Below are 22,086 nucleotides of genomic sequence, written 5' to 3'. Positions count from 1 at the left end.
TTCAGAATACTAGATAAATGCTATGCCATCTTGGAAAATAAGTGGTTATTACTTAAAATCCATTGCCATTTTAGCCTGATTTGCCAAATTACTTTTGGGTTCGAACTCAAACAATCAAAAGGAAAGTGTTTTAGCAATATGTGTTGTACCAACTTCCTGTGGTTGAAATAAAGTTAAAAGAAGAAAAAAAACTACCCTTAAGACCCTTGTTTTTGATTCAAATTTCTGTGCACAGAATTTAATTAAAATGTTCCTTTGGCCTCATATGCATTATTTCGACTGCAGTTCTACATAAAGTAAACATTTATTAGAGTAAGGCAAACCTTAAAGAAGTTCAAAAACATCAGATAACAGTCAGAAAAAGAAATAGATATTAAATGGTATCCACAAGCTTCAATTTAGTAACTGTTTCCAGTTTAACATAGCTATAACCAAATGGCTAAAAGGAAAACAGAGGAAAAATTGCAAACTTTAGACGAAAGAACAGGAAAGTAAAACAACATAAATTCAAGTAATTTTAGTTACGGTCCATAAAGAAGGAAGAATCATTGTTTTGTTTCTGTAACAAGAGTTTCTTTTGTTAGCAAAACTGAAATAAAAGGAGAAGATCAAATAAAAGGCTACATACTGGCTTGCAAGGTCCTCTCAGAAATTTCATTTGTGAAGGCCCCAATGCCTTTGTTTGAGATGGCCGCCAGGGAGAAGCGGTACTCTGTATTGGGGCGAAGGCCTTCCAAAACATATGATTTTGTGGGTCCAAATGTTTTCTTCATCTATTAATCAAAATATGAAAATATAAAATGATTAACACAAACATATTCTTTGAACATGACATTGAAAGCTTTTGTGAAACAGAAAATCAAATATGACACTTGCCTGCGTGCCAAAATTGCTTTCCCTATAACGAAGTTCATAACTTATAATTCCTTCTTTCTCATATGCGGGTTCCCAAGTCAGTTCGATTCTAGTGTCTGACACGGCACCCACCTGGAATTTGGATGGTTGACCTGGAACTGAACACAAGCGCAAATTACATTTTAAGAATTGGGATTCAAGACAATTAAGCTAATAGAGTTTAAACCATGATAACCAGTAGCTAAGTTTCCAAACAATGATATTAGAATAATGCAAGTAGGCAAATACACAGACAGTTTGATTTAAAGGAAACCTAAGAAGTATAGTCACAAAATAATTCCACAGTAGTTGTAACAACTGGACATAATGCCATTATATGCCTTTTCACATTTGATCCATCCAGGGCTGGACTTTTACGTTTCATAGCTCACCTGATTTATCAGAACAAAAGGCTTTTCTTCCCTAACTATGCCCATAAAAGAGTCTTGTGGGCCACTTACTCTTTTGCCTGTTCACTCCTGTTCCTTATTCGGATAATTTTGGAAAGATGGCTAATAGACTTCTAGCAAATGGAATTTGTCTGTTGTCAATCAAACTAAATCTAACGTTTTTGCTTATTTATGAAATGTTTTAATTGTGCCTAATAGAAACTACCAAACTAAATGAGCCATGATCCAAAGATGGTCAGTGCTGTTTACCTAACACACACACACACACACACACACACACACACACACACACACACACACACACACACATATACATATATTCAGTATTATATGCCAAACAACTACTCAAATCCTTACCTCCCTGCAGTACTTTCACATGAATGGGCTCAGAAAAAGGTCCATCACCAACGGATGTGAATGCCAGAACTTTGATAGTGTATGTCTCTTGGGGAATTAGGCTCTGAATGGTGGTGATCAGACTGTCCTGGACATTATGGATCTGCCAAAGGCTCATGGGCTGTGCATCATCCATAGTGTAGTAAACTCGGTAGCCCTTGATTTGCCCATTAGGTTCCTCGGGTTCTTCCCATTGCACCATCATGGTGTTTTGGGGAAGAATTTGCGCCTTAATGTTTCTTGGAGGACTTGCTGGGGCTTGCTCGCCAGTTCGAGTTTCAACTGGTTCACTGGGCGGACCTTGTCCAATTGAATTCACTGCCGAGACACGTATTTCGTATTCTGTGTTTGGGTAAAGGCCGCCAATGCTATAACGCGTGGTAGTGATGTCATCAACAGTTTCGTATTTGCTGTCTGGTGACTTGGCTCGATATTGTATGATATAGTATGTCACTGGGTCTGGGTTTCCTGAGTCCCAAGTAATGGTCACACTGGTTGCTGTGGTTTCGGTAACCACAGGGGTACCTGGAGGCTTGGGGAGAGCTGGTAAGGCAAAATAGCAGGACAGAGAGAAAAGGTATTGATTTATGATCATTCTATAAATTTGAAGCAAATGCAAACATTAACCAACTAGCTTTGTTCAGTAAACCAAGAACAAGAATAACTACAACCTACATTTTCTATGTATATCGTACATCCTTCACAAATTCAGTTATCACTCACATTTGACGGTGATCTGTGCAACAGCTTCAATGATGCCAAGGCTACTCATCGCCACGCACGTATAGTTGGCTGACTCACGTACACTGCTCAGTTCAAGAACATTTCTGCCAACTGGCATCTCGTCGTCTGGTGTCAAGTCCTCAGAGTTCAGCATCCACTTGACATAAGGCATGGGGGACCCTACTGCCACGCAAGTTATGTTCACACTGCCACCTGGCATTATCTCTTGACTTGTTGGTAGAATGGAGAAGCGAGGAGGTACCCGCCGGACTGGGAGAAGGCATGAGAAAAGGGAAAGGATGACAAAAAAGGGCAAGGAGTCAAAAGGAAGAGAAAAAAGATGTAACAAGAGAAGCAGATGAAGATGGGCCTTTCTCAAGTAATTACATAACACAAATAGTTCAACATGATAAATGTGAACTTGAACAAAAAATATAAATAAAACTAGACTTAAAAAAACACAAAAGTAACAAATAATGGGAAATAACTAAACTAACAGAATAGCTTCAGCAACAATATAGATTAACAGTTAAGCAACAATTCATAGCAACAAGGTTCCATTGACCAATATTTGACCCATCACAGCACAATTAAAGACACAAAAATCTATTACGAGTTTCTCATCTTTGGGGGCTGAACTTCTAACACAGAAAACTATAGCACTACCTGATCGCAAAGTCGTAGAGTAAAATAGTAGTAAGGGCCATGTGATAATTCAATCACATAAGCCCAACCCGGCAACCTGGAACTTCCTGTCCTCACAGACACACATGCCAAACAGGAAGTAGGCCATTGCAGGCTTCTCCCACAGCACAGGAAGTGTAGGGTTACTGAACTAGTGACCATCTCTGTAAGGTCTAACCAAATTCTAGAACACATTTGCAGTGAACACCTGGCTCTTCTTTCTAATTGTCTTAAAGATGAGAAACTTTAATCAGATTTTTGTGGTTTAGGGTAGATCCACTGGACAAAGCCTTATTAAGATCTGACACGGTTCCATTGATAGATGCAGCTATCAGTTTCACAGACAGCATGCATAAATAGATCGAGGTAAATCAAGGAGTAAATGATAACAAAATCAGATATAAAACTTGAGATAAAATGCATTGAGGAATATAACTGAAGGGTCGCTAGCATGCCCAGACAAGACGATTGGAGAGGAGAAATAGTACGAGGTAGCAGAAATAACATCGTAGGAAAGGATAGTAGGAGAAAGAACAGTGCAGTCAGGAGTGACAGAGGAAGAAAAAGAGTAGGGAAGGTTGGAAGAGGGGTAAAGGGAGGCAGGGGGTAACCCGTTTTACTGCTGTGTAAACTTTTGCTTTTCTTCAGCTAATGTGACAAAATGTGATGATTGCACATTGTCACATCGCAGTCTTGGTTAACACAAAATAGGTATTGAGGAACAAGGTGTGTGCCTAAGAATACACAGAAAAAAAGCGCTCTAGCCACTGTAGGTAGGAAGCTAACTATTACACAGTGTAGGAGTAAAGAAACAGAATTGGATCAACAGTGAATAGAGTTTTAGAGAATAGGAAGGAGAGATGGAAATAAAAGAGAAATGGATACCAGTACGAGAGGAAGACAGTTATAATTTCTGAAGATATGGAAAGGGACTGGATTGAAGAGGGAGTTTTATAAACTTGAGATTCAGAGGAGGGACGTGACGGGTGCAAAGTACTTATATGTGTGCATGACTATAGATATATAGTTTTTGCATTGGCGTAGGCATGAGTTTGCGTGTGTACAGTATGCAAGAGCTATAAAGTGAAAGAGTATGATTCTGCAAAAAACTGATTGAGAAAGGCATCCCAGCAAGCACATTACATGGGGCTACATTGAAGCGTTTACACATTGATCTGTCCTCTTCTTAAAAATATGTTTTTTGGTTTAGTTTCTAGACGTTAGGGAAATGTTGAAAGCGTATACCAATTCAAAAGCCTGGTTAGGTAATATAGTGTGCTACTATATAGGTAGGCTAAATGTACAAAATATATATACATTTTTTTTAATAAACAGCAGACAAAGGAACTACCGGTATTTTGATTCAATGTCATAGTGTTTGTTGGGATGCAAAGGTCAAAAGAGAGAGTGAAGGTAGTGAATACACAGAAGAAAACATGATGAAATAAATGTAAAAGATGACTTTAGAGACTGACAAAACAAGGAAGAAAGAGAGACAAGACACGAGGCAGAAATTAAAATCAAACAGACCCAAGCAGCAAGACAGCAGACAAGACAAAGGGAAATGGATTGACAAGCGGACATACTGTACAATACGCAACAAGGGAAGGGAAAGGATTGGGGTGTCGGAAAAGGGGGGAGGAGGAGAAGGAGCATATAAGTGGGGGATAGAATAAGTAACTATGATTATAAATAAAAAAAGAACCAGAAAAAAAAAATCATGGCTCAAAGTTGGTTTGGAGGTCTCACACACTGGGGCTTAAAATCAAGAATTCGGTACATGTTCCTTTCTTACCACCTTAAACTTTGCTACTACAAAGAAATGGATCTTCAAGATTTGGGGCAGGAGAGTATAAGGTAGGACAAATTAGGGGCAAAGGGAGTGATCAGAGGGAAAACTGATAGGAGTGAATAAGGTAAAATAAGACCTGAAAAAACAAGTGTCGATCCAAATGGGATTCATGTTTGGGACAAGCGGATTTGTCCACAAAATTAAGGCAGAAATAATGTAAAACGCCAACTCAGGGATTTTCTTTCACCTGAGCTGTGCATGCAAAGCTTAAGTTTGATAGATAACTGAAGTTACAAAGTAAAAAGGCTCAAGTGGGTAGCATTGCTGGTCTTGGGTTTTGGATATGTTTCTAGACTACCCTGCATGCAGTCGCTGTACTATGCACTGTTAATGTCCACTGCTTTTTTACTCTAGGGATAAAAAGACCTGAACTGAAGGGTCAAAAGTTCATAGTTGACTTTTTACAAGGGTTTTATTTTGCAACAGAAACTATTTAATATAGTAAATGTTCTATGGAAAAGGTTGTTCTAAATTCAATAATAGCTTACTTGAGATACTTTTTTTTTCTCGATTATTTCTTTAACAAACAATGGCAAAAATCCGTCTGGGAGAGTGGGGAAAATAAATTTATATTCCTGCTTTATTGTTTGATAAAGCATATCTAACTAACCAACAAAGGTGATAGTGCAGCCCATTCCTCACACAGACATGCATGGGTGTGGCTATGGCATGAGTGACGTAGAACGGTGCACCCTCATACGCTTGGGCAGAACACCGGAGGACCAAAACAATTCAGAAAATGTCACCCAAGCCCATCCAAGCATGCCATTTATGACTGAATATAGCATTTTTCGAGACACACAGACTCACAAAATCAAATCAAATGAAAGGAAGCAAATGAAACTGAACAAATCCACAAATAGAACTACATCCGAACAGCATAGACAGTACCAGAGTGCAGCTGTGTTCACAGAGGTTTGAAGCAGTATAATTAGATGTTTTTCAGCTTCTATTTGTCTTGAGAATTTATCTTCCAATTCAAAATGTTTGTGGTAACTGAACATGACAAACATGGTTGTTTTAGGGGAAACATTCAATCCAAGTTTATCTCAGGGTGATCTTCTCTCCCTGGGGCTCAGTTCAGCCAATGGACCGGGAGCTGAAGTGGTTAAGTGAATGAGGTTTCCCCATAGGACAATGTCTCGAACCACCTTTAAAAACATACAATGTGGAAATCTACTCTAAATGAGCTAATAAACATTGATAATTAGGGAATCGGGAAAATTAGATTAGTTATTTCTTTCATCTTTAGACATTCTGACACAAGGAAACCAAAAATATCAGTGTCTAAGCACCAGGACAAATGGAAATAGTATTCCGCTAGTAGAGTAAAGTACTACATAATATCTCCATCAGAAAACCAAAGTGTTGTATATGAGAATAGTGTGGTGTGAATATCTTTTCACATTTTTGCCTTTAGAACAAACTGATTTGATGTTTTAAAACTGTTATTTTGCCTAGGAAACAGTTTCAACAATTCAACAATTGAAAATTAAAATGTCATACAACCTCAAACCTAAACCTTGTACCCCAAGCATGAAGGTTGTTCAGTTTTATGTGCATGCTCAATGCTGCCTGATTTTGTTGGGTGCACTACAGTACCACGCAAAGAGATGAGATCGTTACTACGCATTTTGGGTCTCGTTTAGTTTGTTTGTGTGGATATTTTTTGAAATTCCCCCTAGTTTATAAGAATGCTTTTCAGAAATGACAAATGCTTTTAAAAAGCTTTTTGTCCTTTACCTTTGCCTAAGCTTAACATTAACAATCATCTTAAGAGGAAATTAAGGTCACTTTAAATTTAGAAATCAATACCTCGCGAAAATAAATTACCAAACTTTAACAGGACTTCAGTCAGCTTGCAGTCTGCTATCTTGATTTTCGCAAATGACACCCTCATTGCTACAAAAAAACAATAGACAAAGAATCCCAATTGCATGGACACACTCCTCATTCACAGAGACCAAGAGCCCATCCGGCCCATTTGGAATTAAGAGAAAAGAAAAGGAAAATCCACATTTTATGTGGTCAATGACAATATGTAGCCTTTTTTAAGCCCCGATGTGGAGAGAAAGACAAGAAGCCGTACACTGGACAATGTGAGAAGCAGTTGAGAGAGAAGGCCAGAGTACTTCACTAACTCTTATATTGGCATTGATGTGGAGGTATTTATGTCCGAAAACAGAGGTCAGAAGGTTGACATTAATGTCCGTTAATGTGAGGAAGATTTTGCTGCCCTAAAATGAAGGGGGAAGCCAAAATAATGTGCAGCCTTTAGTGTCACCTTGAAGCTGAGATTACACCCTCTTGCTGCTTGAGGACGCAGACACAGTATGGAGATCCTTTAGTCATACCTGCAGGGTGGGTCCTACGGCATTTACATTTAAGCTGCAGGGGTTTGACTGTATTAACATACCTTGGCTGTGCCTGTGCTAAACACTCCCTATGGGTGGTCATCAAAATGGAAATTAGTACCTAAAGGAAACTAACAGGAATTTCAGAGTGTTTATGAATTCTGTTGTCTTTACAGGTACATGACAAGCAGCCAAACTATACTGCAAGTACATTCCCCCATTCATGTTAAGAATTAAAGGTACATGCCAAGACAGTTAGAAAGTTAATTTGCAAATGTGATAGTGAGGCATGTGTTTTTAATGGAATATCAAGTCACTTCTGTCACCAATAAGGAATTTCTGGGCTGTGTAAGGCAAACATCTAACAGTGATGGCGGAGATTTGCTTTGGCCAGTGAGAAGACAAGGTGTAATCTAGCTTTCTTTCCCAACATTACATACAGAGGCCTAGCAAGACATGCAATCACATTCACAAACAGGCAAGTATCATAGTAGGAGAGCATGCACATGCATATACAAACAGCACAGTCTTTCTGCATCAGTGCTTCTTTCTTGAGCTACGTATAGAATTAAGTATTTATATGTTTGTGACCTGGTGATACTAAAGGTATGAAAAAAATCGAAAGTAGCTGGAAAGTTGAGAGAAAAAAGGCCACTGCTCTGACTGCAAACCATATGAAAAATGTTTTTTTTTTATTCTTTCCACATGAAAACATACATATTTTATAAGGCAAGGTAATTCAAAATCTAATTGCATCTACTCACTGTAAGCTACACATTACATTTTTTTTTTTTGATACAAGGCATTTTTATTCCATGAAATGCCAGAGAATTGAAGGTTTTCATTTCCAGGGCCCTGTAAAGCCTGTGTGTAACGATATACTAGTAATGATATACTATTAGCAGCTCCTTTGACAAAATAATAGCTAGGTATTTTCCCTAAGAAAATATTCAATGCAGGTGTCATATTGGGCTAAATCCAACATATATTGCATGATTAATTTGAGTGTTATAAGCAGGATTTTTCGAATTGTAAGTCTAAACAGTGCTTTCATCAAGTAGCTACCACTATCTTACTGAAGACTACTAATTTTCAAATATCTTAAAGGAAATAACTGAAGGTAAGAAAGACTTCAAAAATAAGTATTAGCATATAAAGCTCACCTTTCCAGTAAACTGAGTTTTTAAATACCCATAAAACAGGATGATCTGAAAATCTAATCACATGTAGTAATTTGTGCTATAGTACAAACATTATTAACGTTGAAGCACAAAGAAAATTCAAATGTCTCTGTAAAGTGCCTTAATATGGCATGTGTTTGGAATTGGGCCAATATAAATGAACTGTTTTACAGTATGCTCATTAAAAATTGATATTTTCTATGACTTTAGACATATACATTTAGAATTTTATTCACCAAATTAAATTTTTGCAATGCACTTGTTTGTCTTAACAATACATCGTGCAGCTGAAATCAACCAATACAATTACAATTGGCAAAAAAAAAACAAAAAAAAAAAAAAAACAGATATATCCTAAGTTGCTACTTGGCAGCACTAAATGCAATATTAGGGACACAATCTTGTTATTGATCTGCACAACATTGTGAATGACATCTGTTAAGGCCTGCCTAAAACCAACAAGGAACCTTACCAGGACCAATGTGGTCTAATCTTTCCAGTAATGAATAATCCTAGAGTAGATGGCAGGAACACTGGCTGTATACACATTTATCAATTCATAGGGCATAGGCATTCACACTTCGAGTGTCAAGAAGCAGAGCAGAATCAGATTGAGAAAGGAACAAGAATCTCACCAACTAATGAACCACAAAAACAAACATAAAAAAACACTAAACAAAACAGAATAAAAACATACTGCACCATACTCACAACACAGAACTAACTCAAGGAAAGGTAAGCCAAAAACAGGGTTGTCAGGAAATAAAACATTTTTAGAAAATCAAATAAACACGAAAATAAAAAAAATAAAAATAAAAAACAGAAGAGAGAATGCAAACAACAAACACTGGGGCCAAAGGGGTTCTGCACAGGCATGCAAGCGCAGTTACATTCTCCCATCAAGCAACAGGTCCTGTTATATTCACATGCTGGGTTTCCATGACAACACATGCAAGAAAAGCTTTTAGGTGCAGAAGCAATACCGAAGGATGCATAACGTGAAAAGGCCCCACAATGCAAACATAAAATTAAATTAACAAGACCCCAACTAGCCGGGGTTTGCTTTCATCATTTATTTGGAAATTAGAAAAACAAAAAAATTTTTTAAATTATTTTGCAGCTTGGATTAACTGTATTTATTTATTTTTTTTTTTCTTTTGGGTTTTTTCTCAGATTAGTAATTAATCGAGCTCTGCAAAAGTCAAATAACAGCTAAATATTTTCAAACATGTTGATTGCTTTTTTCAAATGTGGGTTAAAAAAAGTAAAAAAGAAAAAACACACCAACCTTCTCGAAGCTCTGAGGGATGTAAAGGGGTTGATGCAGAACACAATGACATGAGGAGAAGAGAAAAATAGGGGAAACACAGAGAGAGTAAAAAAAGCCACCTCAAGGTGTTTAGCTGCAGCTACATGACCCTTTCCTTTCTTCTTTCTTTTTTTCCCCATTACCTCTGTCCCTGTCATCAGTGACATCCGTCTTCAAGTACACTTGCCTACCCTCCCCTTTGAATAAACTTTGAACCAAAACAATCAGATTCACCCCAGTGGTTCCTCTGGTGTCTGCTAAGGAAAAAGGATTGAGACGCCACTGGAGTCAATTCAAGCGAACTATACTCATAATTTCAAATTTCACAAGTCCTTTATGGCCACAATGAGAAGCTCCTATGGTGGCCACATTTCAAATAGTTGGAGAAAGAAACCAAATAAAGAGAAAATAAAGAAAAGTAACTAATGAAAGATTGAAAAGAATAAAAGAAAAAGAAAACTCAAAAAGACACAATTCGGTAGGAAATTAGCAGCTGCAGTTCCAGACTGGTAAAAATGAAATCTTCTAAAAAGCCAATCAGTAAACACTGTCATTAAGGTTTGGGAATGAGTACTGTTCGCTTCAGCACCCGCATGCCTCATTTTTATGTTTCTCTCCCCTACTAACAATCACCCTCCACCACAGCTGCTAATCTCAAGTGCATTTTGGTTCGTGAACAAAACATAGTCAACATCAAGTATCAGAATTAATTGACAAAAGTTAACTGAAAACAAATAAAGGCCGACACCATCACAGCATAAAATATGTGTTACATAGTGTTAATGCATTGGAGTCATTTTGAAACTGGTGTGCTTTTAAAAAAGCCTGCTCATGGAGCCAGTGTTTATAGTAATATTCTGCTTAGACCAGTATTTCAACTTTTAATATTTGGGTATAAAAAAAATGCCAAGATCTGGGCTTTTTAAGTCTATGCTGATAACAGATGTTTTATAACAATTTGTCAAAAATACTCGTGGACAAAAAAAAGTGCAGAGGTTCTGTTTCGATTCAAAAGTATAATACATATCTCCTTGCATACATAACACAATCTGTTCTAGAAGGGGTGGGGTGGGCTTCCCCAAGGCGATGATCTGCATGGACCACCAATTCATACAGCCAACTGACATTTCTGCTGAATCACATTTATAAGAGCTTGAGCCTCTGGTAGGTTTATTGGCTCTCTTGAAGAACCATTTTCATTTTACCTTCAGCTCCCTATAGTAGAATCTCTCTTCTCAAAGCATCTATTTTACAGAGTCTGATGATAGCAATAATGATGAAAAAGCAGTTCCCTGACCCATTTTATAATGTAGGAGTAGTGAATTATTTATTGGGAACAAAGTTATTTGGTACACAGCAGAGGGAACAAACAGAGTAGATACCGAGGCATCTTTATTTAATATGCACAATATAAATAATACATGCAGAAAATGCATGTGCTTCAATTTATTAAAGCTCCTTCGACAGGGATTTATTGTCATTTAGCATTAGTAGTGGTGGATAGGCTTTTGTCTTTATTGTCTATTTAATATGAAACCATTCCCTCTGACTGCTTTTGAGAGAAACAAAAATTATATATATATATCTTCATTTTGCTGGAACATATCGCCAAAAATAAGTATTGTCTGTAAAATCCTTTAAAGATAATACACCAAACTAGAAACAGATTTGTGCTCCAGTGCTGTGCGTTAAATACAGAGCTATTTTACTGTATTATAAAGGCAAATACCTCTGTTTTTCTCCCCCAAAACTGGAAAAGGGAAAAAAAGGGGGGAATGATTTTGATTGCTGGGCAATATTACCTAGCCACTCAATCAAAATCAACACTTACCGTTGTGCTCCTTTACCTGTAAAACACTCATCAAAAAAACCAAAACACAACAAAAAAAAAAAAAAAAAAGATGTCCAAACTCTTATGATTTCAAATTAGATGCGGTAGGGAAACATCTGGTTGGGCAAACAGTTAACAGATCAGAGGTCTTTTACAACTGATGACGTAAAGACATACGGCTTGTTGGGCTATACATTTCCTTCCGAGTGAGTAGGGGAGGGCATTGGAAGACAAAATGGAGCATCATAACAGAGAAGAACATTAGTTGGTCAACGATAGATTTACATTTGGAAGTTTCAGTGCATGAGAACAATTATGGGAATGCGTTAAACATAAATGATAGAAGAGCTATACTCCATGGACATTACTTTTGCTAAGTATTTTGTGCATACACTGATAGATTAAAATGTTTAACTGCAGCAATTATTTTTTTAACCTCAACAATACCAATTAAAGATGAGTTGTACTGTGAAGACAATTCAGTTGGAATAGAAACTACTTAATGTTTTTGTTCTTGTTTTGCCTGGCTCTGCATTCTGGTTGCTTCCTACCTCGCACATAAAGATTAGCTGGGGAAGAGTAGCGCACGCCTTCCACATTAGACGCCACGCACTCATACTTCCCCTGGTCCAACTCCTCGCTGTTCTCGATCTGCAAGGCACCTGAGGAAAGACAACATCCAACAAAGAACAGGCAGGAAGGGGGACAGAAACGGAGAAAAGAGAGAAAGAAAGCAGAAAATAAATGATTAGTTCATCTAACTGTAAACATGCATAAAACAACTTCTCAATGCCATGTCATCAACTACAACTGTTCCCTGCAACGCTGACAGTCTGGCATGACTAACACAGCTCCACTCAGGCTTCCGTAATCCCTTGACAAAATGTTAAATACATCAAACAAACTTATTCTGTCATTGTGGCAATTTTTACATCTTAAACAAAAAAGAGCTACAGAGTAACAACATTTTGTTGAAATGATTGTTTTATATCACTCAGTCAGTCTTTGAGAAAAAAAAAAATATTTACCAGCAATAGACATTTTGATTGAGTTTTATTGGCAAACCATTGTGTGATTGCAGTGAGAGGTAGTTTCGCAAAGTATTGGCCCTGGTATGCTAACCCCCCACACTTTTCAGATTTGTATTTGCCAAAATTAAATTCCATTTAGTTTATTTCTATAGCGCCAATTCACAACACATCACTTTACAGTTCACCAGATCAATCATTTTGATCATACAGACAACTGATTCAAAGTTTTCTATCCAAGGAAAACCAGTTGATTGCATCAAATCATTGACTAAAATGCAATCACCTACACTAAGCATGCTTGTAGCGACAGTGGAGAGGAAAAACTCCCTTTTAACAAGAAGCAACCTCCAGCAGAACCAGGCTGAGATTAAGAGTTTAGGGTATCAGCTTCACACACTTAGAGACTGAAAATTGCCCCACGTTAATGCTTAAAAAAGATCACTGGCTTAGATTGTGTTTTTATTGTCAAACATTTCGAACTGGGTTTAGTTCTCGACTTAACTGGGTTAAAAAATGAATATTGAATTATTATCTCAACAGCTTCCGCATAGCTCAGGCTTTAGGTTTAGGTTCATCTTGTAAGAAAATGAATGTCAGCCCAGATCTAAAGTGTTTTGCGGTCTTTCAGATCTCTTCCAGGATTGACCTGGTTTAAGCTCTATACATCTTCCAGTCATCACATTTTATCCAAAGAAAATCATCCAAACACCCTGGTTAACATTGAACTGAAGGATTAATAAAGGACTTTTGAAGGTCAATTCTCTCAAATTTAATCACCATGCACAGCGGCATTCACGGACTGCTACCGTTAAATATGTTACTAATAAATACAATGCAAATTCTCCCCATAAAATAGGGGGTTTCACCTGGAAGGATGTGAAATACCAGACACACAAGTCTCAACAGAATTTTAACATCGTTAGATACGTTCATATCACATACTGTATATTATAAATATATTGTACATTACCATTTTATGTCCTTTAGGTAAGATAGTGAAGGTATATAATGATATCAGTTTTTTCAATTAGGTCAGTTTAAATTTCAAACTGTTCAGTTTACATGAACAAATTCTCCAATTGGCTAAATGTTTAGGATGTAGATATTAGTGCTAATTAAGCTAGATCTCATTTAATTTCTGAACCAAGCCTAGTACTGGTACACTGATGGTGGGACACTGTCAATGTTCAGAATTTTAAATGTAGGCATGGGATATAAACTATAATTAATAGCAGACTAAACCTCTGCTAAAGCACCATTTCATCCTAAGCCAAACACTGCAGTAAGCCAAGGTAGATGCGTCAAAATCATCTATTATTATGAGAAATGAAACTCCAAGGCAGATTTAAAATAGAATTTGGCATCCTGCAGTAAGCAAACAACAGAAAACGGACTCTTTTCTTTGCATATTGCAATGCCCTTTTGTCCAAAACATTGCATTGTAAAGTATAATACAGTGATGTATTTCTTTATTTTTCCTGGGGGGGGATGGGTGCATGCATTATGCACACGCCAACTATGCTAACTACATAGAGAAAAAAAACAATGCATCAGAAAACAAATGAAATACGGGGTAAATGTGGTCGCCATAGATGTGAGATTTCAATTCCAAGGACTTTCGAAGGTCTCCCATGGATTTTTTTTTCAACTCATCTCCCTTCTCTTAACCAGTTTGGGCATCCTTTACTTTCTAAAAAAAGATAACCACTTAATACAATCTAACTTCTTATCTTTTTGTTATTGATGTCTTGTATGTGAATCACTAACAGCTGGAACTTGCGGACAGGTTGCAGAGAATAAAATAGAGAGGTGAAACACCAGGATCATTCCTCGTTAGAGTGCTGTTGACGGCACTTCCTGATGATATCATTAGGGCCTCTGGCTGGCTCACTAGACAGATTGTAGCCTGGGACTCTCTGACAAACACAACAGTAGCATCGCTTGTTAACGTTTATCCAGGAAGCATCAATATGCCAGCAGCTGCCCCGAAAGCTTTGTAATATACTATAACCCTTCTGAATCACATCTGCAAGTGAACACAATGTTGTACAAGGCCACCACTCTGGAACAGTGTTCAAATAACACGTTTCAGCTCATCCACAAATTAGACAATCGATCCTGGTTAATTATAAAGATTAGTCACGCTTTCAGTCTGTTCCCTGCCTAATAGAGAAAAGAGTATTTTAGACCTTGGGATGTGAGCAAATATATTTACCAATTTAAAGGGGTTAGGGTTATTTAATAGACCTGAAGGAAGAACAATCAATGGGGTATATAATTTTTTTTGTTCCCTTTTTCTTTCTCTTCCCTGCTAAGATCACCTTCTTCACTCAGAGGCCTCTGTTGCTAGAATGTGGCTGAAGAACCAAAAGAGAAGGAAAAAACTGCCTGCAGTGTGCAGGTGGTACAGTTTTTGGCTGTCGATTTATGCTAGCATTTGATTTGGATCTGTTTGATGTGCGCTTGGAACAGCAAACGCCACGGCGGTGGCAGGTGGGTTGGAATGTGCTCAGAAGCTGAGACCACAAAATAAGAAACGTATGAAGTTCAACTCCAGGTGGACAGATCCAGAAACCTCAGCCAGCAGCTTGTCAGACAGGTTTCCTTCCACTGAATTCTAAACATTTTTCTCAACTCAGTTTTGTTAAATCCATAAAGAAAGCTCTGTATTTTGAATTTTTATTCATCTTTAACCTACTGGTAGTGGTGTCACTTTCTAAATAAAATAAAAATTATAAATTTTTTAGTCAAATAGGAAAAAAAGGACAAAAAAACAGCCAATATGCTAAAATACTGGCTCCCTTCATCTCTTCAAATAAAACAGAGGAGAAAAATACAAAAACAATTTTTTTTTAAAGACAGGGTTGTTTCATTTGCTCCCCAACTTCTTTGATCCAAGGCCTTTCAGAGGGTGGTACTATCTATTTTCCCCTATCCCCTACCAGTTTTGCTATAGTTTCTAAGAATTTTTTTAAGTAGAGAGGTGAAGAAAACACTGAGAGTTATTTCACTTTAAGAGCAAATGGAGAAAAATGAGAGCATGGAGGAATATAGATTATTCTTAATATAGTAATTTACCATCTTTACATTCACTGTCCACTTTATATGGAACAATTTTCTTCCACCAGGTTGGACACTTTTTTGCCTTCAGAATCATCTTTAAATGGTTACAGTGGTCATAGGAGGTGGGACAGCGTCGGCAACAATACTTTGGTAGACTGCTGCCTTTCAATTATGTGTAGCTGTTACTATTGGATGCCGACAGTGCTACGAAATGATCCCTGTTCTATTACACCACCAGCAGCCTGAACTGTTGATAGAAAACAGGATGGCTTCATGGTTGTATGTTGTTTACATAAAAATTATGATCAAAACATGTGAATGTTGAAGCTAAAATCCAAGCTTGTATGAGCAGGAAACATTCTCCCTCACTTGACTTTTGTTTTAGCCTGGGTCTCCTTTTTTCCTTTTGTTAACTGACAGTAACAGCAGTTGATGTAAATTCCTTTTTTGTCTCACAATGGGGAAATTGACTCTCTGCATTTTTACCCATCCCCTTGGGGAGCAGTGGGCTGCCATTGTGCGGTGCTGGGGAGCAGTGTGGGGTTAAAGGTTTTGTGTAGGAACCCAGAGTGCAGACAATGGGGATCGAACCGGGTACTTGCAACCTCCTCAAAGCACAAGCGCACTGCTCTAACCACTAGGTCAACACTCCCAGATCTGGTCTTCTTGAGAAAAATCTGCCAAAACCTTAGATGTGTTAAGTTATTTTAGTAGAAATTAGTGATTAACTAAGCTTTTCTATTCCTACTCTTCGAAATTAAAGTGTCCACCTATTCTTTTCTAACAGTAGATCAGTTCTTTTTGAAATACTCATATCAACCAGTCTGTTACCAACAGCCACACAACTTTAAAATCACCTATGGCCACTTTTTTTCTTATCAGACTGTGCCATATCTAGTTCCGTAAATGCATCAAGTCACTGCCATGTGCTCCACAAAATACTCCAACAACCAGTTGTAAGGGTGTAAGTATAAAACAGTGTATATCTCCATCACATCATGTTGGTGGAACTTATTTGCTTCTGAGAAGTAAGTTTAAGGGATCGTAATTAATTAAATTTGAAAACTATATTTTGCAATTAAAAAGAATACACAGATAAAATGTATCCAATAGCTTACATCTAAGAAGGAGAATAAAACAGATCCTCCTTCATATCCAAAAGCTCCAGGAACGCCATGGGGTTTTCACTATCATTTCCTTTTGTCTGTCTCTTTCTTTAAGTGACTGCACTCTGTGTGTGTTTTGCATAATTGCACTCTGCATCCTCTGCCAGCCCGTGGCTCACCAGAGTGCATGTGACCAATGACAGTTTTCCATTTTTCCGCCTTTATCAATAAAAGGAGAAATGTTAGGAAATAACTAAATAGCAAAAATGATCTTCCATGAAAGCAAAAAGAAAGCCACGCATCAAATCTGCTCGCACCATGAGTGTTTAGAGATAAAGACATGCTTGGTGGCAAACAGCAGTTTTTTTATGCCGCTTCTGAAATGGCTTTTACTGTGATTGTAAAGGAAGTCCACCAAAGAGCCTGCTGGGATGCTGCCTCCCTTTCTTCCTCAGCTTTTAAGTCTTATCATATACATCAAGGTTAATAACGGCTGCATGCAATTAAGGTTTGGTTTATTTAAATACTAAATACACAAACAGCTGGTAATGATAATGTTTCTCTGAAAAACAAAATATGAAAAATAACTGTAGTTTCTTTTTTTATATGCTACTGCATATCTGTGTTGTTTTGTCTTTAAGACACTGAATTTGATTTTAATTCTCCTTTATATGATATCTCTAAGTTACTCTGTACAACTGCACATTTAAACACGTTTTCTACTGCTGCACTTGTCTTTTGGGAGCTCCTCATGTTTCACATAATTTTTTCCCGTTATGGCAAAGGATCGCTAGTCCTCGAAAGCATTGACAATCTTTGAAGTCTGTTTTTTCTTTAACCAGCCTAAAGACAACAAATTAATTACAATTCTTCTAAAGATTTGTAATCAATTGGTGTTGGATAGTGCTCCCCTCAGGGTTTTCGTCATACTGCAGGGCTGAGGACCCGCCATTAGGTCTGAACTGAGACCAAACAGCCTAAGTTGACAATGTTCTTTGCCTCTGTTGTCCATCTGGCTAAATGTAGCTACGGCCATAAGGTCTGTAGTGCCTGTTTGGCAGCAACGCCAGTGGTCACCTACAGCTGGCTACTGCTGAAGAAGAAGTATTTCTTCTTCACCTGTACAGGTATGATCACACAGGAAGTATAGCTCCACTTATCAAGGAATTCTAGTGCTTTTTTGGGAACAACTGCTGTGAAAGCCACTTAGCACACGTACAGCCAAATGGTGCAAAAACTTCCCTAACTGTCCTGCCTTCAGTGAATCTACCATCTTACCATCACTTATAAGCTGTCAAAGTCTCACTGTGTGATTGTGTCAGCACGGACAAATCAAGAAGAGGCTCACAGAAGAGGTGCATCAGCGCCCCAACCTGTCAAAACATATTGCTTCGCGAAATGAGACAAAAATCAGCTCAAGGGCAAATGTAACATAGGCAGAGGTAAGGGCAGAGGTCTAAAGTCCAGCCATCTGTAAACAAGCCAGCGGACAGAAACTCTTGTGCCAGTGGAACAGTGTTGCACGTGTATGAAGACATGCAGAGCACGAGTAGGGAGATGCCCACAAAGTTATTTTCTCCTCCCGCGGCTACAGTTCCTCACGCATGTATTTTTCTTCATTTTTCCTAATCTCAGGAGTGTTGACATGAATGTGACACAATTCATCTGGTCTCTGTAGAAGGAGGCCAATATGTGATGGGAATGATTAGTGGAAACTAATGACCAATTGTCAATTCACAACCTTAACTTATAGGATCAATTACAAAGCACTACATAATATTCATGGCAAGACCAGACAACGCAGAAACAACATTTTTGTTTACTAATGTTTTAATCAAAAGAACAATGGCTACAATTCAAATAAATGCTTCCAGATAATGATGACCTTGCCTTTCATCTGGACTAGTCCCTTTTCATCCCAGTCAGAATAACCACAAAACACCCACACCTTTCATCCTCCACAGCTACCCACTCATGGTTTTCCTGTAACATGTTCGGTGCCTTTATCCATCTAATAAAAGAGACTGTAAGGGCCAGTGAGTCTAAAAAAGTTGCCTCAGCCATGACAGCTGCCCTGATTAACAGCACTGTCCTGTAGGTTGATCTGATGAGCAGTGGAGTGCCAAGGTTTGATAAAGAGAATTGCCTGGACAAGTTCCAACATCTTTTTGGAAAGAAACCTTCAGTTTTATCTTTTTGATATAAAATTTAAAGAATTGTTCTTGGAAAGGACCTCTTGCCTCTATATTGACAGGATTTTATTTTCTAAAGGCTTGAATATTTTGTTCAGGAAAATATCCAACTCAGTAAATTAAAATGAGAAGAGAGAAACGGATAAAGATAATAGTAGCGGAAATAGGTGGGGGTGGAGTTTAAGTGACAGAAAAGTACACAAACACATAGAGATAGAAAAAGGGAGTCAAAGAAAAGTGAGGAGGGGTCGGCACGGATGATTAATTTCCGAAAGTGCCTGAAGCTGTGATCTGCCCACCCTGCACGCTGTTTTATAGCGGTTTTACCATGTGTGCATCCCTCTCAACTCCTGGTCCCCCACCCTCAGTCCCATTTGTGTAATTCAATTAGTGTGCTCCAGCGGGCCTTGATTGATTTGTTTAGGCGATCTACAAAATGGCTGGCCAAACCTTACTCTCTTTCCCTCCCTCCTGCTTCCTCTGCATCCCGCGTAGGCCTGCTGGTAGCACACTGCTCTTTTCATCATTTTATCTTGCTTTTGCAGTTTGCAGCTCCCATTAGTTTCTCATTTCTCCTCATCCAAACACTGCTTACTAATGCTCTACTATAGACCAATTAGAGCTCCAAATTAGCAGACTTACTGAATCGGTGGACACATAAAGATAATAACCTTTGCAGTTCATGAATTATATCCAGTTAAAGGCAGAGACAACTATGGATACTTCCAAAAAAAAATACTGCAATGTTCAGTTTCTCATACCGAGGAAGAAAACAAAGAAACTAATTTAAAAGGAGCACGTTTATTTTCTATGTTCAGTAATTGCAGTTTGGCGACACAAATGCTTCCTAGGTGGTGGGCTTACATTTATTTCTGAAAGGCTACTTCAAATAAAAGCTGAAAGAATTCATACAGAGCTGCTGCACAGCTCATGAATAAAAAAAAACATGTGGTCACTTTGAATGGCAACAATATCTCAAAGGCAACAAAATTCAGCTGTGTATCCTTGGTTTTAATAGCTGAATGACTGAAGACAGCAAGCGTCGCTATGTGGTGGCCATGTCTGAACTTGCCATACTCTCTTTGTCTTGCTCTTATGATCACGCCCTCCCTGTCACTCTGGCAATGCTCTTTCACCACTCCAAGGTCACTACTCTGTGACCGCAGCAGCATGGGTCTCCACGTGTGATACCATTGTTGTCAGAGCCCATCTGTTGGTTTTTAATGCTTCAATAGAATCAGTAATGACACAGGTAGGAAGGTAGACTCGTTTTTACACCCGTCTCATATTTCAAGACCAGCACCTGTGTGGCTTGGTATCAAAGTAAAACTAATTTCATTTTCAGAATTTAAATAATAATAATTACATTAAATAATCAGCCAACCGATTAAATTGATCTAATTTTACAGCAGTTTATGCGAGAAACAAATCCCACTATTAGGTATGGACTGCTATGATAACCTTATATGTCAAAAAATAGATACAATTCCAAGGTTTCAAGATGTTTTGGTACTTTCATTCTGAATTTTAAATAGAAATGTATATCAGCCACCTGACATGTAGTTTGCAACAATATTTTGGAGACCTTTGTGCTTCATATGACTAAAGAAAACTATAGTACCTCCAGCACTTTTTCTTTTATCCCATTAAGAGCATTTTAAAATTTTAGATATTGTTGAAACCAGATATTTTCTCACATGTAACCTTGTTATCATGAACTAATCTATGCATACATACAAGAAATAGTCTTATCTACTGTGATATAAACCATATATACCTAAAGGCAAGTCAGTATAGGTAGGGAGTAATGCAGTGAAGAAAAAAAAAGCCCAAGGCTGCTTATCTAATTATGCAAATACAATGGTTATGAGTAATGCTTGCTTTTGTTCATCGCAATATGATTTGCGACACTTTTTGCAATCAACAAAAAGAGATGAAGGTAGAGTTTGGATAAATATTCGATCACCAAAGGCTTTAAAGGTGGCTAATACCTCATTATGTTAATAAATGATTAAAAAGGTATAACCTTTGCCTCGAAAAGAGCTGAAACGAAAAACAAAATAATAATAATTTGACTACAGCAGACATGTAGACCAAAAATATTTATCTAATCCCTTCAAATACATGGGCAATCCTGTCAAACTGAGAAATCCACTTACCTGTTCAGGCTGTGGAACAAAGGCATTTTTCAACAAACACTGAAATCACATTGATTCACCGGGGGACAGTATGTTTGAGCAATAGCACCTGATGCATAATTACTAGTGAAAGTTAAATTGCCGGGGGAAATGAAAGGAATAAGGAGGGGAGATGAGGTATTTATTGTGCAGTGATTTTGTGATTCCTGTGAGTCGAGCGCCTTTACATCTGTGTCACTGTAGTCTTTCCTTTATATCCTTCCGTTCATCCTCAGTCGTTAATCAAAGCTGCTTTTTTTTTTTTTTTTGCATGGCGAGAAAATTCTGGATGTTGCCAATTCTCAGAAGGCATTAAGTGCACCCAAAAACACCCTGGTTTAGTTTTGCAGGTACAGGCTGCTATAGAGCTGAGTAGAGGGAATTAAATCAAAAGTAATTTATGCCAGTTTTTTCCCCCTGACATATCTCAATGTACGAGGGAGGTGCATTTACATATGTGATGTGGTGGTGAACGGAAAGATCAAAGCAGACAAGGGGAAGGAAGAAATGGGGTTACTGAAGTCTTAAACAGTTTCAGTAGAACATAGTCTGGTCTTAATATATATATGGCCACCGCCTCCAAGCTTTAAATCATTGCTCATCTACACTTGTAACCAAAATATTTATCTGTTGAAGAACAAAAAATAACTAGACACTAATGTTGCATTACTCCAGTGGTTCATTTCACATATATGAGAAGTAAAGAGGGGAAAGGGACAACACAGAACACACATGTATAATCAGAACATTAATAATGACATGAGACTGAAACACAGATTAGTATGACAAACTATGTACAGCAAACACAATAGACAAATACAAATGACAGTGATGTTAATACAATACGAATTTTATATTCTTTATTTTCTTCATATTAAGTCCC

At 37.8% G+C, this 22,086-nt stretch overlaps 1 protein-coding gene across 11 annotated transcripts in view; it reads right to left on the bottom strand.

The window, feature by feature from the left end:
* Positions 1–22,086, bottom strand: part of LOC107083665 (receptor-type tyrosine-protein phosphatase S-like) — a 272,199-nt gene that overhangs the window by 71,254 nt on the left and 178,859 nt on the right. For 7 of the 11 annotated variants that reach the window (XM_015373047.1, XM_015373045.1, XM_015373049.1 and 4 more), the window contains 6 exons: positions 12,186–12,296; positions 9,783–9,794; positions 2,424–2,693; positions 1,662–2,243; positions 877–1,013; positions 629–773 (listed from right to left, as the gene is read on the bottom strand). In XM_015373047.1, the coding sequence (XP_015228533.1) occupies positions 629–773; positions 877–1,013; positions 1,662–2,243; positions 2,424–2,693; positions 9,783–9,794; positions 12,186–12,296 (1,257 nt within the window). The remainder of the gene's footprint in view (positions 1–628; positions 774–876; positions 1,014–1,661; positions 2,244–2,423; positions 2,694–9,782; positions 9,795–12,185; positions 12,297–22,086) is intronic. The other 4 variants (XM_015373048.1, XM_015373056.1, XM_015373054.1 and 1 more) reach the window with 1 other exon arrangement.

This window comes from Cyprinodon variegatus, unplaced genomic scaffold (assembly GCF_000732505.1).
Source record: "Cyprinodon variegatus isolate N-32 unplaced genomic scaffold, C_variegatus-1.0 Scaffold80, whole genome shotgun sequence".
Lineage (NCBI taxonomy): Eukaryota > Metazoa > Chordata > Actinopteri > Cyprinodontiformes > Cyprinodontidae > Cyprinodon > Cyprinodon variegatus.
Note: the sequence above shows the minus strand (reverse complement) of the source record. Positions and strands in the feature narration are given on the sequence as shown.